The 15,119-nt window shown below is 51.7% G+C and overlaps 2 protein-coding genes across 5 annotated transcripts in view; one reads left to right on the plus strand and one right to left on the minus strand.

The window, feature by feature from the left end:
* The window catches only part of HDAC5 (histone deacetylase 5), a 35,022-nt gene extending 29,311 nt beyond the window's left edge, over positions 1 to 5,711 (plus strand). For both annotated transcript variants that reach the window (XM_079133469.1, XM_079133468.1), the window contains 13 exons: positions 21 to 154; positions 479 to 599; positions 1,077 to 1,126; positions 1,257 to 1,364; positions 1,770 to 1,825; positions 1,949 to 2,036; positions 3,529 to 3,648; positions 3,891 to 3,988; positions 4,161 to 4,279; positions 4,769 to 4,902; positions 5,122 to 5,206; positions 5,337 to 5,502; positions 5,587 to 5,711. In XM_079133469.1, coding sequence (XP_078989595.1) covers positions 21 to 154; positions 479 to 599; positions 1,077 to 1,126; positions 1,257 to 1,364; positions 1,770 to 1,825; positions 1,949 to 2,036; positions 3,529 to 3,648; positions 3,891 to 3,988; positions 4,161 to 4,279; positions 4,769 to 4,902; positions 5,122 to 5,206; positions 5,337 to 5,502; positions 5,587 to 5,626 — 1,319 coding nt within the window. In that variant the 3' untranslated portion in view covers positions 5,627 to 5,711. The remainder of the gene's footprint in view (positions 1 to 20; positions 155 to 478; positions 600 to 1,076; positions 1,127 to 1,256; positions 1,365 to 1,769; positions 1,826 to 1,948; positions 2,037 to 3,528; positions 3,649 to 3,890; positions 3,989 to 4,160; positions 4,280 to 4,768; positions 4,903 to 5,121; positions 5,207 to 5,336; positions 5,503 to 5,586) is intronic.
* Positions 5,712 to 7,545: 1,834 nt separating this feature from the next.
* G6PC3 (glucose-6-phosphatase catalytic subunit 3) lies at positions 7,546 to 12,102 on the minus strand. Of its 3 annotated transcripts, none has more exons than XM_079133482.1 (6): positions 11,767 to 12,099; positions 9,525 to 9,631; positions 9,097 to 9,187; positions 8,784 to 8,902; positions 8,435 to 8,576; positions 7,546 to 8,206 (listed from the first exon to the last, which is right to left on the minus strand). In XM_079133482.1, the coding sequence occupies exons 1-6, from the start codon at positions 11,982 to 11,984 to the stop codon at positions 7,843 to 7,845; spliced, it is 1,041 nt and encodes a 346-aa protein (XP_078989608.1). In that variant the 5' UTR covers positions 11,985 to 12,099; the 3' UTR covers positions 7,546 to 7,842. The 3 variants fall into 3 exon arrangements, with proteins under 3 accessions (XP_078989608.1, XP_078989609.1, XP_078989610.1); XM_079133483.1 differs by lacking the exon at positions 11,767 to 12,099 and adding an exon at positions 11,565 to 11,736; XM_079133484.1 differs by lacking the exon at positions 8,784 to 8,902 and having other exon boundaries at positions 8,036 to 8,206; positions 11,767 to 12,102.
* Positions 12,103 to 15,119: the final 3,017 nt, after the last annotated feature.

A 15,119-nucleotide genomic window follows, 5' to 3' on the forward strand; every position in this document is an offset into this window, starting at 1 on the left:
CATGAGGGTCTGTGGCCCAGGCGTAGTCTACGACACGTTCATGCTGAAGCACCAGTGCATGTGTGGGAACACACACGTGCACCCTGAGCACGCCGGCCGCATCCAGAGCATCTGGTCCCGGCTGCAGGAGACGGGCCTGCTTAGTAAGTGTGAGGTGAGAGCGCACCCTTCCTCCAGTCCCAGCTTCAGTCCAGCCATGCCTTAGTCTCTCCCCTGCTAGTGACACTTCTTCCCACCCCAGCCCTTGGACCAGTCCCACAGACATTGCCCTGTGTCTTTCACGGTCCCCAGCCAATGGTGAAAAGTCCTGGAGTGGGCTTCCCAGGGGGTCAGGACATAGTTTCTCGAAATCCTTTGGATCTCCTGAGACCACAAAATGGGTCCATGGGCCTGGGGCTTGGTAGGCAGAGTTTGGGCATCAGGGGAGCTGAGCCTTCAGTGTAGCCCTTGGCTGGACTCTTCTGCCCTCCTCTGGCAGCGGATCCGGGGTCGCAAAGCTACGCTGGAGGAGATCCAGACGGTGCACTCTGAATACCACACCTTGCTCTATGGGACCAGCCCCCTCAACCGGCAGAAGCTGGACAGCAAGAAGCTGCTTGGTGAGCTGGCAGGCAGGGTGTGGGCCAGGGCAGTCTGCTGTCTGGGTGGAATAGGGGCTGTCAGGAAGATCTGGCTAGAGTAGGTAGGTGATTCTGATGGGCCCAGGGCATCCCTTTGGCAGAGTGACATGGTTGCCACATCACACATCTCCAGAGGGTACCATTAACATAGATTCAGCCTGACCAGAACATGCTGGCGGGCGCTACACAGGAGGATGGAAGTGATGGGTTGTTTTGATGGTGGGTGCTTTGTTCCTCTTCTCAGCCTGTCATACCCCTGCCATCTGTCCCCAGAGGGAGGATGTCCCACAGAACAAGGGACAAACAGTTCCAAACTGGTGTAGGCTGAAGAGGCCTGGCCTGTGCGTGGGTCTAAACCTTCATTTTCTGTGGCTGAGTTCACTGCCCTCTGCAGAGCTCAACCTGTAGCCAGGGCAATTGAGGCAACTTCCAAAGTCGCTCTGTCCTTCTCTGCAGGCCCCATCAGCCAGAAGATGTACGCCATGCTGCCTTGTGGGGGCATTGGGGTGAGTAGGGTGTGTGGTAGAGGGGGTGGATGGGCAGGCAGCTCCTACCCACCATTGATCAGTGCTGCCGAGGGCCTTCCTGCCCACCTCCTGCAAGGGGCCACTGAAGCCTACTCTCCTGCCCCTACAGGTGGACAGCGACACTGTGTGGAATGAGATGCACTCTTCCAGTGCTGTTCGCATGGCAGTGGGCTGCCTGGTGGAGCTGGCCTTCAAGGTGGCTTCAGGAGAGCTGAAGGTGAGTGTGTGCTCATGGCCTGGGCACTCCCTGGCTTGTCCTGCATCCTTAGGAATGGAGAACAGGGGCAGCCTTGACTTCCCTTCTGTGAGGCACTCTCCTTTACAACCTTAACTCAGGAGCCAAGGTGGGGAGAACATGACAGCACTAGGGACAGCTAGGGGTTAAGGGGCATGAGGACAAGCACTAATTTCTTGTGCTTTGTTGAGTGTCTCGAGGGCACACTTCTTGCCTGCCAGCCCAGGAGTCCGGTGGCTGCAGTTTTAATGGTGTGTTGAATTTATACATGCTTTTCTGACCTGTGTTCCCTTCCCTGGCTGGCGTGCACTTTCTGTGTCCACTCCCCTCCCCTGCCACCTTGTTTTCCTGACTCTGGTCTCCGTACCTCTGCCTGCACCTCTTCAGAATGGATTTGCCATCATCCGGCCCCCAGGACACCACGCAGAGGAATCCACAGCTATGTGAGTGCCGCCCCATCCCCACCCTAGGCTTCTGCCCTTGGCCCTTCCTGCCTTTTGCTCAGGAAGTGAACCTCACCTAACCTGAAGCTGACCTCACCACCCTTTTCTCTCCCGCCTCCTCAGGGGATTCTGCTTCTTCAACTCTGTAGCCATCACAGCTAAACTTCTCCAGCAGAAGCTGAACGTGGGCAAGGTCCTCATCGTGGACTGGGTAGGCAGTGCGCTGGAGAGGCTGGGCAAGGTGGGCAGAGCTAGGCCAGGGGCGGCCTCCAGGAAGTCCTGCTCCTCCTAAGCAGCGCACTCTGCCTCAGGGTGGCACTGGGACTCGCTCCTGATGACTCCTACATCCCTTCTGCTAGATCATCAGCCCAGTCCTCCAGTTCCAGTAGGGTTTCCTCTTCTTTAGAGATCTGAGAGAGCTTTTGCCCCTTAGTCTCACCTGGCAGCCTCAAGCAGCTGAAGGATTTCCTACTTTGAACAGTAGGGACAGGTGTGCTGCCACCACTGCTAGAAGCCACCTTCTCTCCTACTCCACACAATTAGGAGCCGTTTTTTAGGAACCCAACTAGTATTTGACACACTGTGCTTGTCATAGCTACCTCTAGTAGTAAGAACTAGGATGTCCATTTCTACAAATGAAGGCACTGTTGGGTGACTTACGCAAGGTCGCTTAGCTGGGAATGCTTCATTTCTGCCCCATGTGAATGCTTCTCAGACCCTGCCCCAATAATAGAAAGACACACACCACTCACTACTCACTCACTGCCCTAGGAGGTCATCTGGAGCAATCCTCAGCAAGGATGACATTTTTGAAGTCCCAATTTTGGCTTAAAAATTCATTTAGCTGAGCATGGTGGCCCGTTTCTGTAATTCCACTAACTTGGGAGGCTGAGGCAGGAGGATCACAAGTTTGAGGCCAGTCTTAGCAATTTATCAGGGCCCTAAGCAACATAGTGAAAGCCTGCCTCAAAATAAAAAAATAAAAGGTCTGGAGATGTGGCTCAGTGGTAAAATGCCCCTGGGTTCAATTCCTAGCACCAAAAGCAAGACAAAAACAAAAAAATTCATTTACATGCTAGATTCTACCAGGCATGGTGATGCACATCTGTACTCTTAGCAGAAGTTAACAGGAGACTCAGGCAGGAGGATCACCAAGTTCAAGGCCAGCCTCAGCAACTTAGCAAGGCCCTAAGCAACTTAGAGAGACCCTGTCTCAAAATAAAAAAAGGGCTAGGGAAGTAGTTCAGTGGTACCTGAGTTTAATTCTCAGAGGAAAAGGTTGGATCCTTCTTCAGAATTGATCTGCTTATTTATTTTATATTTTTTAGTTGTCAATGGACAACTATTTATATGTGGTGTTGAGAATCTAACCCAGTGCCTCACACATGCTAGGCAAGCGCTTTTCCACTGATCTGCTTATTTTAATTCCTTACCATCCCTAATGTTTCCCCCAGACTATTCAGTGGAATGGGTTCTGCAGGGAGTTAAGCCACATTTGCCCTGCGGCTATGTCCAGCCCTGTGCAGTACCATATTTCAGTTGTGCGGACCCCACTTAGGAGCAGGGGAGGCAGTCCTGTCGTAAACTGAGTACAGATGCTCTGGAACCATTGGTGAGCTCACCCTTAGAGCTCACCAAGTGAATTTCGACCTTTGGGTCAGAATTTGGGCCATTTTCCTAATGTTCTCACTTCTCTCTACCAGGACATTCACCATGGCAATGGCACCCAGCAAGCATTCTACAGTGACCCCTCTGTGCTCTACATCTCCCTGCATCGCTATGACAATGGGAACTTCTTTCCGGGCTCTGGGGCTCCTGAAGAGGTACAGCTCCTGGGTCTCCGGGGGATGGCAAGATGGGCCCTGGCAGAAAGCCACAGAAGCCCATAGTGGTGCTGGTCCCTGGGGCATCTTGGGGGCTCCTTGTGGGAGGACTTCACAGGTCTTACTGCCTCTCGGGCAGAGCAGAGGTAAGTGGAATGAGGTCTTAGAGGCAGGTGTGAGGGCAGGGCAATGTCAGAGATCCCCAGGCAGTGAGAATAACCTCTTTCCAATCCTGGTGCTAGGTTGGTGGAGGGCCAGGCGTGGGGTACAATGTGAATGTGGCATGGACAGGAGGTGTGGACCCCCCTATTGGAGATGTGGAGTACCTGACAGCCTTCAGGTGGGTCTGAGAAGGACCAAGGGAGAGATGGGAGCCCCTGGGTCCTGTGGTGGGAGGGGCAGTAGGTGCTCAGTTCAGTGTGGGTGCAGGGGTGTGGTCTCCTAGAAGAGAAGAGTGGGGCAAGGCCTGGCCTGGCCATCTACTGGGGTCAGCTTGGGCCATCCCTTTGCAGGACAGTGGTGATGCCCATTGCCCATGAGTTCTCACCTGATGTGGTCCTAGTCTCCGCTGGGTTTGATGCTGTTGAAGGACATCTGTCTCCACTTGGTGGCTATTCTGTCACCGCCAGATGTAAGCCTGGTGGGAGTTTGAGGGAGGGTGTAGAACAGTAAGATGGAGTCAAGTAGGGACGTGGGGCAAGAAATAGACTGATATTCCAGGGGAAGGGAAGGGCAGTGGGTAGGTCTAAGGCTTGGAATCATCCTGCTAGCTCCTTCTACCCTCTGCCTTTCCTGGCCTGGGTAGGGGCAGCAGGTAGAAGTGGGGTGGCAGAGGATGTCTTCTGCTGGAGCCATGGGGATGGAGCTTACCAACCCCTGACCGTTCAGTGATGTTCCTTATACCATAGCATGTAATCAGATTTCTTAGCCTATCTTCTGTTTTGTCTCTGATTGATTACTTAGTCCACTGTCATTGTGTATTATTAGGGACATATTTGGGTTTATACCTTCCATCTTATTTACTGCTCTTTGTCCCACTTTCTTTCTCTCTCCCTTCTTCCGGTCTCTTGAGTTGATATTATTTACCATTTCATCCTCTTTCCTTCACCCACCTCCAAAGGTTTTGGCCACTTGACCAGGCAGCTGATGACACTGGCAGGGGGCCGGGTGGTGCTGGCCCTGGAGGGAGGCCACGACTTGACCGCCATCTGTGATGCCTCTGAGGCCTGTGTCTCAGCTCTGCTTAGCGTGGAGGTGAGGGGGTCAGAAAGAGGGAACAGCAGGCCAGGGGTGAGTGGTCAAACAAAAAGTCTACTTCCCTGGGTTGAATAGCACCCACAGGCCCCTAGTTGGCTGGGAGGGCTTTCTGAGGGTGCCTGCCCCATCATGAGGGATGGCTGGGCCTGAATGAGGGCATTTAGAAGGGCAGATATCACCACCCCACTCTAAGCCTTTTTCTCTTTCTCCTACCAGCTACAGCCCTTGGATGAGGCAGTCTTACAGCAGAAGCCCAACATCAATGCAGTAACCACACTAGAGAAAGTCATCGAGATCCAGAGTGCGTGGGGACAGGTGGAGGGGTGCAGACCTCAGCCTGCCTGGGGTCAGGGTTTGTGGGAGTGCCAGGGCTGGGGTATACCTATGGATTTGTCTCCCCTCCCTGAACCCTCCCCATTCCTCTTGCACAGGCAAACACTGGAGCTGTGTGCAGAGGTTTGCCACTGGTCTGGGCCGTTCCTTGCGGGAGGCCCAGGCTGGTGAGACGGAGGAGGCCGAGACTGTGAGCGCCATGGCCTTGCTGTCAGTGGGAGCTGAGCAGGCCCAGGCTGCTGCAGCCCGGGAGCACAGCCCCAGGTAAGCTCCCAGCCTTCCATCTTTCTATCCTAGCCCAAGGTTGCTGTCCCCCACTCAGTGCCTTTCCTGTGCTTGTCCCCACAGGCCGGCAGAGGAGCCCATGGAGCAGGAGCCTGCCCTGTGACACCCCGGCCCCCATCCCTCTGGGCTTCATCATTGTGATTTTGTTTATTTTTTCTATTAAAAACAAAAAGTCACACATTCAACAACGTGTGCTGTGTGGGTCTCTCAGCCTTGCCCCTGCTCCTCTCAGCCGCCCAGCACTCCTGTAGCTTCCATCTCAGCTCTGAAAGTGTGCTACCTCTGTAGGCCTGGGGTGCACTGCCCAGCCAACTCCCCACGTTGTATCCCACACCCACATCCCTTCATTCTGTCCTTTTCCCTCTTTGGAGCCTGGGCTAGCTCAAGGTGGGTACAGGGGACCAGATGATACCCTCCGGTTCTGAGGCACCCGAGTGAGGTGGGAACAATAAGTTGGTGCCTTGGCTTTGGCTGACTTGGGGGGAACGCCTTAACTTTACCCCCCTTCCCTGATGCTGGAGAGGGCCCACTGCTGTCTAAGATGCAGAGCAGAGGGGAGGTGGGCTCCCATGCTGCATTTCTCTACCCCTTCTCCTCTGCGTCCCCATCATCTCTGCAGACCCCTCTGCTTGGTCTCAGTATCCAAGGCAGGCTTGAGCCATGGAAGCAGAGCTGTCCTGCCTTTGTACTTCTCAGGGCCTATTTCCCCTCCCAGGGCCCAGAGGGTAAAACAGATGGGGGACAAGCACCTAGGTTCTGGGGGCTAGAAGGAGTCCCAGAACCAGAACCAGGTCTGCTCTCCAAATTACTCTTTTGGCCTTTCTGCCATCTGCTAGCACAACCTGGGGAGGGGGAGGAGGTGGTTCCCCCAGGGGGACTCTAGGCTGGTGAGAGGCCCCTTGCTGTTCAGTGGATTTTCCCCAGCCATCTAGAGATGCAAGTAAAAGGGTCAGGGCTTACCTCCTCCTGGGGCCTTTTGCTCTGAAGCCTGAGGCTGGTGGCAGAGACATTTCTAGAAGGAGGGAGAAAGGGGCAGGGCCATAACCCAGCAATCTAGGAGTTTGCCCTCAACAGGATCTTCTCTTTCTCATGAGCACCCTCAGTTGACCACTAACTCAAGGGAGCGGAAACCAGGAGGGGCCTGGGTATTCCCCTTCCTCTTTTCCAGGAGTCCTCTGGAGCCCCCTGTTTTCAAGGGGTTGGGGCCCATAGGCTTCCAGAGAATGCTGTCCAGCCTGTAGGAAACCAAAGATGGGAAGTGGCTCCTAAGGGACTAACTCTTCCTCCCTCCTCCTTCCTGATGCCTCACACACTCTACTTTGATCCCAGGGCCCTACCAATCTGTTTACATACTTATTAACCTAATGCTCCCCCTCCCCAACAGGGTTGAGAGCCAGGGGAGGGGCGGAGTCCCACCACCAGTTGGTTCATTGTGTGCTTTGTTCTAGATCCTCCTGGGGATGGGGATGGGGCTAGGCCCACTGTACCAGGCCTCCCCACACTGAGCTCCAGGCTCCGGCCCCTTACCCTCCCCTTTCCCTGTAAACCCACTCCTTGCTTTGTCTTCCTGGATATGGACTTCAGTTAAGAATTTTGTAACCTGTTACACTGTGTGTTCTTGTGTAAATAAACTTGTTTCTGGCAGTGCCTTCTGGGGCCAGTGTCTCTGTGTCTGGATTCTCAAATGGAATGGGTTCTCATTCCCCTTTCTAGCTTTTTCTCCAGCCCTGGACCAGAAGACAATTTGGAAAACAGGAGGTTGGGGCAGAAGATCTCTGTCCTGTAGATGAAAGACAAGGTTTCACTGAATGTAGCCACAGTATCTCATGGAACCTCTCTGTGGCCTCAATGGTTATGTGTGTTGGGGTTTGGAGACAGGGCTGAGAGCTCTTGGCTGAGTTTCCAGTACCCTCTTTCCTCTGATTTCCTGCCTCTAGAAATATAGAAATAGCCTGGCAAGGGTTCTGCTCCTACACATGCAGGCAGGGTTGGTGGTGTATGCACAGGCAAGAAAGGAATCCAGAAGTTTCAAGGGTTTTATTGGGACCCCCCCGAGCCACCCCTCACAGTGTTGCAGGAACCCACAGGTCTTGCTGTTGCCTTGGGGATTGGCGGGGGGAAGGCAGGAAGAGGCTCAGCCTCTCTGGGAGACAGAAGGCCCTTCTTTGGGACTTAAGACCAGGTGGTGGGAAAAAAAGGAAATTCAGGGTAAGCAGGGCCTGCTTAGGGACTAAAGGGGATGGGGCTACCCCCTAGAGTATGCAAGTCATGGTGTGTTGGATTTGGAGGAGGGAGAGTGGCAGAAGGAGACACAAGAAGTTAGGAGGAGCGGATGGGTGGTATTTCCTGGGCACTGAACAAGTGTACAACCCAGGGCACAAGGGCAAGGACCAGACATGGCCAGAGGGTATACTTAAGGAAGTTGAAGATGTAGAAGAGGCTGATCTGAGGTGGGTGGCCCAGCCAGTCCAAGGGACCCAGAAGCACCATGGCCAGCACAAGGCAGGCTACCTTCTGGCTCTTTCCCAGGTGTGCCCTTCGTATCTGGGCATAGCAGGGAGAGTGCAGGGCGATGCCCAGCCCCAGGGCAGCTCCTGAGTCACGGCTCAGAGAGGCAAAGGGCCGGCTGTCCAAATGCACCCACTCGGGTCGCTCACACCACTTGGAGGCTAGGTTGATGGACCTGTGAGAGAAAAGAGTCCTTGCCAGGAGAGACTAGAACTCAGAGGGCCACTGGCTCTTGGCCATCTGCCCTTGGCCCACTCCCATGTTCTGCTGTGACCCCAGGAGAGTCTATGTTTGGGAAGGGGTAATGTGTCCTTTTTAACTACAATGAACCAGAGACCCAACAAATTGGTACAAGTGAGGTAGGTCGGGCCCCAGCCAGCCCATGCTCCAAAGAAGGACTTACCAAGAAAGATCTAGGCCCAGTGAAAAAAGGGTCCAATAGATGAGGCTGGCACCCAGCATGAGGGCCAGTGCTGTCAACCCGTAGAAGCTTAATTCCCGTTCCATGGGCACCCGTGGAGTCATCAGCCAGCCCAGGATAGCACCTAGGAGAGTGGGGTGACAGCAGCTTCAAGAAGTTTGGGGAAGTTATCCCCACCCCCACCCCCTGAGCTGCAGCGCAGCTTGGTAGGACAGAATAAGACCATTTGGGGTTGACTCTACAGAAGCTGGGAATGATGGGAGGATCTTAGACTGGTCCTCCCACTGCCAAAGGCACCCTCTTGGCCCACCCTATGGCCCTAATTGCTCACCAGTTATTAAGCCAGCCAACACCTGGTGAGGGAAATGTGCTAAAAGGAAGATCCGGGACAGGCCAACCGCCAATAGGAAGGTGCAATAAGCCAGGCTAGGAATCACCCTTACCCAGCGGCTAGGAAAAAAGAGGCAAATGATTCAAGAGGTGTCCAGTCACAGCTTGGCTTCCCTCAGTACCCATACATTTCATGGTTTGACCAAACACCCAAGTCCCCAGAAGTACAGCTCCCCGGCTGCCATGCTGCTGGGTCTTTGGCGTCTAGGTTGCCATCACCCCTGCTCCCATTGGTGGCAATGCCAAAGGTCTACCTGCGGGCCCGAGCAGCCACTTGAGAAGAGAGGGCTGTCATTATTGGCCAGAAGGCTGCTCCTGTGATCATGCAGTGTCCAGAAGGGCTGCCTGTCAGGGAATACAGAAGCTCATGGTGAGAGAAGAAAGGTGGAACCGTGGTGCCCTGGTAACACCTTGACACTGCTGCCTCCCCCTGGCTGAGAAGCAGCTTTCCCTAGCTCTGCTCCATCACTCCCTCTGGCCTGAACACCCCCGCCCCCAACCCCTGCACCTGAGTCCACTGCTTCAGGTCTCTGCCCTGTCACTTGCTCAACCCTGTACTTGCTTGCTTTGTTTTCTGGGTTAGTGAGAGGCTGGGCCTCTAGTAGGGCCACTCTGGCTGAAGAATACGCTGAAATGCTCACCTAAACCCTAAACACACGGGGAAAGGGAAGAAGTTTCCCACCTGGACCAGTTTCACAAGAAGAGGGGAACTGGTGAACCCGGGCAGGAGCCTGGCTGTAGTACCCAGACTCATGGACCCACCAAAAGGGCCTGTCTCCAAACAGAAACCTATAAGAGAAAAGATGCAAGATGACTGACAGGCACACACTGTCAGGGGGATGGAAGGGGACAGAAAGATTGTAGAAGCACCTGAAGACGGTGGAGGGGTGGAGTCAGAAAGGGACTCTGATTCTGGCTATTATTTTGCCATGGTTTTCTACCTTGGAACTTGAAAAGCACACTGTTTTTAAAAAGTGATATGGAGCCAGGGGAGGTGGTACACATCTGTAATACCAGATACTTGGGAGCCTGAGGCAGGAGGATTACAAGTTCAAAGCCAGCATTGGCAACTTAGCTAGACTCTGTCTCAAAACAGAAAATGACTGAAAAAAAAAAAAAAAGTGATAATGGAGACAAGAGATTGTGGTGAGTGTATGTTCCAAGATACTCAGGTATGCTCAGATATTCTACTCTTATCCCTCCCACTGCAGAATCAGCTCTTTTCTTCTCACCCAGAGAGTCTAAGACCTGGTCTTTTCCCTCCCTGTGTCTCCTGCTATACCCTCTCTATGTCTGATTTCAGCCTGAATTATCTATACCATAATTATTTAGGTGAGCTTCTCATATCTGAAAATGGGAATAAGGAATATAGAAAGATGCCTGAGGACAATTAAGGAGGACAAAATTTCAAAATCCTCTGATCTAGTAAGTGCTCGGCTGGGCTCTGGAGAACCACACACAGAAGAGGCTGCTGTGGCCAGAAAGTGAAGGAAAACAGAAGAGATGATGGCAGGAAGCAAAGTGCTGGGAAGTGAGGTTCAGAAGGGACTTGCCTCTCCAAAAAACTAGGCCTCATACACACTAAAAGCTCAGGACATACTTAAAAATGAATAGGGGTTTTCATTTGGGGGGCATTAGAATGCCCACCAAAGCTGAGCACGGTGACACACACCTGCAATCCCAGTTACTTGTGAGGCTGAGGCAGGAGGACCACAAGTTTAAGGCCAGCCATGGCAACGTGGCAAGACCCAGTCTCAAAATAAAATAGAAAGGTCTGGGGATGTAGCTTAATAGTAAAACACTTGCCCACCAGTGCCTTGCCACAACACCCTGGGTTCAATCCCCAGCACAGGGTGGCTGGGTGTTTGACCCTTGGGGGAACAGAAATAGGGAGGGAGGCTTTTGCAGATTCTGAGGGAGGAGAAAGCTCAGAGCAGAGGGCAATTAAGCAAGGAGGAAATGATTCCACAACTGCTTTTCCGTCTACAGTGGGATGAAACCCCAGTGGAGAAGAGTGGAAAGGAAGGTTATTCCAGTTTTGTTTTGCAGTAAGTCATTCCATCCCATTCAACTGTCTCCTATAAATCTCCCTTTCTTCCCCCAGGTTGGGAACTTGGCAACAGAGGCTGAGGTGAAGGGAGGTGAGGCTGCATGTCTACAGGCTCCCTTCTACACCCAAGAGAGAAAACAGGTGGCACGAAGTGATAAACCCCAAGGGCTGCAGGGCCTCCGCCCACTTGCCTGGGATTCCTGGCTTCTAATTCTGTGTGCAGAGTCTACTAACGAATGAAGGGTGAAGAAAAGAAAGTGTTCCCTGGAAGGCAGGGTTTTCTTACATCCAGTGCTTTTCAAACTTCACTGTGCAGGGAAATCACCTAGGGACTTGGTTCAAATGCAGATTCTGATTGAGGAAGTCTGACCTGGAGCGTGAAATTCTGCATTTCTAGTAAGCTTTCCAGTGCTGCCTATGCTGTTGGGCATGGCCCAGGGACAACACCTTAATTTGCAAGGCATCTAGTGTGATGCCTGTCACAAAGCATGCTTTTTAACAATTACGTCAAGCGAATGAATAGGTGAATGAAAAAGTGAGTTGAGAAGTAGAATTTCTCTCTAACTTAAATCACTGTAGATACTTGTAAAAAGGCAGATTTCCAACCCCTTCTTTGGAGTTTCTAAATCAGGTCTGAGGCGGAGATAGGGTATTTGCGTCTTAAACGCGCACCTTCCGTTATTTCTCTAATCAGGCCACTTTGAGGAACGCTGGTCTAATAGGTAGAATGGGTGGAGTCTGAGGTTTGAGTCCGAGATGCACAAAGATGCTCAAAGGGGAAAATCGGGGGTGGGATGGCCTTTGAGACACCTGCTGAGAGACCGGGGCCCTCGAGGGTGGGGGACCAGGATGACCGAGGGCTTCGCAGTCTCACCACTTGAAGACGAGGTTGAGCCACTCGGTGATGAGGCTGATCCAGAGCACCGCGATGCCCACACGGCGAGAAGCGTAGTAGGCCGCGGGGAAGTAGAACAGAAAGAGGATCTTGGGATCGCCCAGAAAGGTGACCCAGAGCCACACGTTCTCCAACCAGGGCAGGCGGTTCTGCAGCGCCTCAGCCATCACGATCCCCGCGCCCAGCGCGGACTCCATGGCGATCCCGGGCCCGGCCGGGCCGGGACTCGCTCTAAGGAGGAAGCCAAGGAGGCCTGGCGACAATGAAATGGCTACCGGCTGCCCTCCAAAGCCCACCCTTCCCAGCCCCAGGCCCCGCCCACTTCACCAGCGGTCGGAGGTAAGCCCCGCCCCTGCCCCGCCCCCGGCAGTCCCAGGCGTGCGCGAGTCCGGCCTTTTGCCGGTGCGGTTTTCCCGGTCGCTCTTCCCAGGCCTTCCTCCCTACTGGGCAGCGGAGGGGACAAACCTTTGCGAAGGCGTTTTCTTAGGGCCCCACGTGGCCACTGTTGCTGGCACGTGGGTAGTCAGCGGAGTAAAGGAACCGGCTGCTTTTCCGGGTCAGGGGACGGATTAGTCCGCAGCGAGCCGAGGGTCCTTATTCTGGCAAAGAAGGTGAATGTGTAATCTCCAGGGCCAGGATTCCTTCTAGATGGGACCTCTCTTCTCCAATACCACTCTCGGCCCCGAAATCTGAGCTGTCTTGGAGAGAAAACTAAGGACATCTCCTCCTACAGGAAGCTGAAGCGGGACCCTAAATTTTCACACACCCCTAATCCGTCCACACCTTCAAGACTTTCCCGCCCTAATTCATCTAATTGATTTGGAGACTGATAGATAAGCCTCTTGATTTTCAGAGTCTTCTTCCCTAAAGATGCGAATTCTCAGTTACACTTCCTCAGAATTCTAACCTTGCCTTGAACCCACCCCACCTCGCCCCTTCCTTCCTCCAGCTATTCCCCTCTGCTGCACACCACCGCAAAATTATGAATAATTTGGCTGAGTATGGTGGCGCACCCCTGTAATAGCTATCCGGGAGGCTGAGGTAGGAAGATTGTACATTTGAGGCCAACCCTGGCAATTTAGCTAGACTGAGCTGGGAATGCAGCTCAGTGGTAGAGCACCAGTGCCCAGGGTGGGCGGGGGGGGGGGGGGGAACCTGGAATAATTTGGAGGAACACACAGAAAATAGAAATCCCAGCTTTTAGTGGAGGTTTTAGGAGGCAGAGGTCGGATGGGAGGAGACTGTTGAAGTGGCTTCTCAGTTTTCTTCCTACCTCCAGCAACTTTATTCTTTAGTTTTCTAATGGGTGAATGAAAATAAGAATGTAAATCTGGGTTTCACTAAGGGGTTGGGGAAGCTGATTGTAAATTTCAGTTCACTTCCTAGCTAAATGTTTTTCAATTGTCTCAAGGAGAAAGCCTAAATTTCTTTTAAAAAGTCTTAAATTTTGCCCTGGCTGGGCGCGCGGACCTGTGATCCCAGCGGCTCTGAGGCTGAGGCAGGAGGATTTTAAGTTCAAAGCCAGCCTCAGCAATTCAGTGAGACCCTGTCTCTAAATAAAATACAAAAAGGGCTGGGGATGTGGATCAGTGGTTAAGCACCACTGGGTTTTGTCCCTGGTACCAAACAACAACAACAACAGCAAAATTTTGCTGTGACTCTGCCCTCAACCTTCAGTGACTTACCCACACCTGCTTTATAATCTGTTTTTCTTTTCTTTCTTTCTTTTTGGTACCAGGGATTGAAACCCACTCCCCACTCTGTCCTCCCCAGGGTGTGCTTAACCATGAGCTACATCCCCACTTTTTTTTTTTTTTTTTTTTTTTTTTTTTTTGAGACAGGTCTCACTAGGTTGCTTAGGACTTCTTGAGGCTGGCTTTGAACTTGGGATCCTCCTACCTCAGCCTGCCGGGATTCTGGGGTTACAAGTGTGCACCACTACACCCTGTTTTGTTTTGTTTTCTGAGACAGAATCTCATTACATGGCACAGGCTGGTCTCAAACTCCCAATCTTTCTGCCTCATCTTGAGTAGTTGGGATTAATAGGCATGCACTGTTAGGCCTAGCTTTTCTGTTTGTGTGGTGCTGGGGATTTAACCTAGGGCCTCTTTCATGTGAGGCAAGCACTCACTCACCACTAAGCATCCCCTCTTGGCACTTTATACTCTTTTTGATCTATTTACATTTGTTGAAATCTCCAAGGTCTTTCTTTTTAAAGGTCCTAGCACATGTGAATCTTCCTTGCTAAAATATGGCCACCCTCTTTTACTACTAAACCCTAAGATCCCAGCTTTGATTTTTTTACTCCCACTGGAAAACTTTTAGGGGGCCTGTAAGTCATACGTGAAATCCTGCTGGGTTTGGTGGCTCACGCCTGTAATTCCTGGAAGGCTCTCCAGTTCAAAGCCAGCCTCAGTAATTTAGTGAGGCCTTAAGCAACTTAACAAATAAATAAAAATATATAAATATATAAATAAAATATATAAAATATATAAATCAAAAATTAAAAAAAGTCTGGGTATGTGGCTCAGTGGTTAAGTGCCCCTGGGTTCAATCCCCGGTACCCGCCCCCCCCACAAGAAACCCTGCACTTTAACATCTCTCTCCACACCTGTGGTTTTTCTTTCCATGTGTGTAGTACTGCAGTCAACCTATATGTGAAAATACTAAATGAAAAATTCCAGAAATAATAAGTTTTAAATTACATACAGTTCTGAGTAGCAGCACGGAATATCCTATTATTCTGTTCCAGTCAGTCCAGGATATGAATGTTCCCTTTGTTTAGTGTATCTATGCTGTATATACTGCCTACCCCTTAGTTACTTAATAGATGTTTGGATTATCAGATCAACTATCACTACTCACTGCTTGTGTTTAAGTGGCTGTCATTTTACCTAATAATGGCCCCAAAGCACAAGAGTAGTGATCCGGCAAACAGGGTATAGTGATAGATGCCTAAAATCCCAGTCATTCAGAAGGGTGAGGCATGAAGATGGCAAGTTTGAAGTCAGCTTGGGCAACAAAGTGAGACCCTGTTTCAAAATAAAATAAAATAAAAAGGGCTGTTGGTGCAGCTCAGTGATACAGCTGGTTCAATCCCCAGAACTGGAAAAACAAAAAACAAAACAAAACAAAAACACAAAAAATAAGATAAAAAACGACAAATGGACCTGGCACTGTGACCCATGCCTGTAAGTCCAATGACTTGGGAAGCTGAGGCAGGAGGATGACAAGTTCAAAGTCAGCCTCAATAACTTAGGGAGACATTAACAATTTATCAAGTACCTGTCTCAAAAGAATAATTAAAAAGGGCTGGGAATGTGGCTCAGAGG

This window comes from Sciurus vulgaris (genome assembly GCF_902686455.1).
Source record: "Sciurus vulgaris genome assembly, chromosome: 3".
NCBI classification, from domain to species: Eukaryota; Metazoa; Chordata; class Mammalia; order Rodentia; family Sciuridae; genus Sciurus; species Sciurus vulgaris.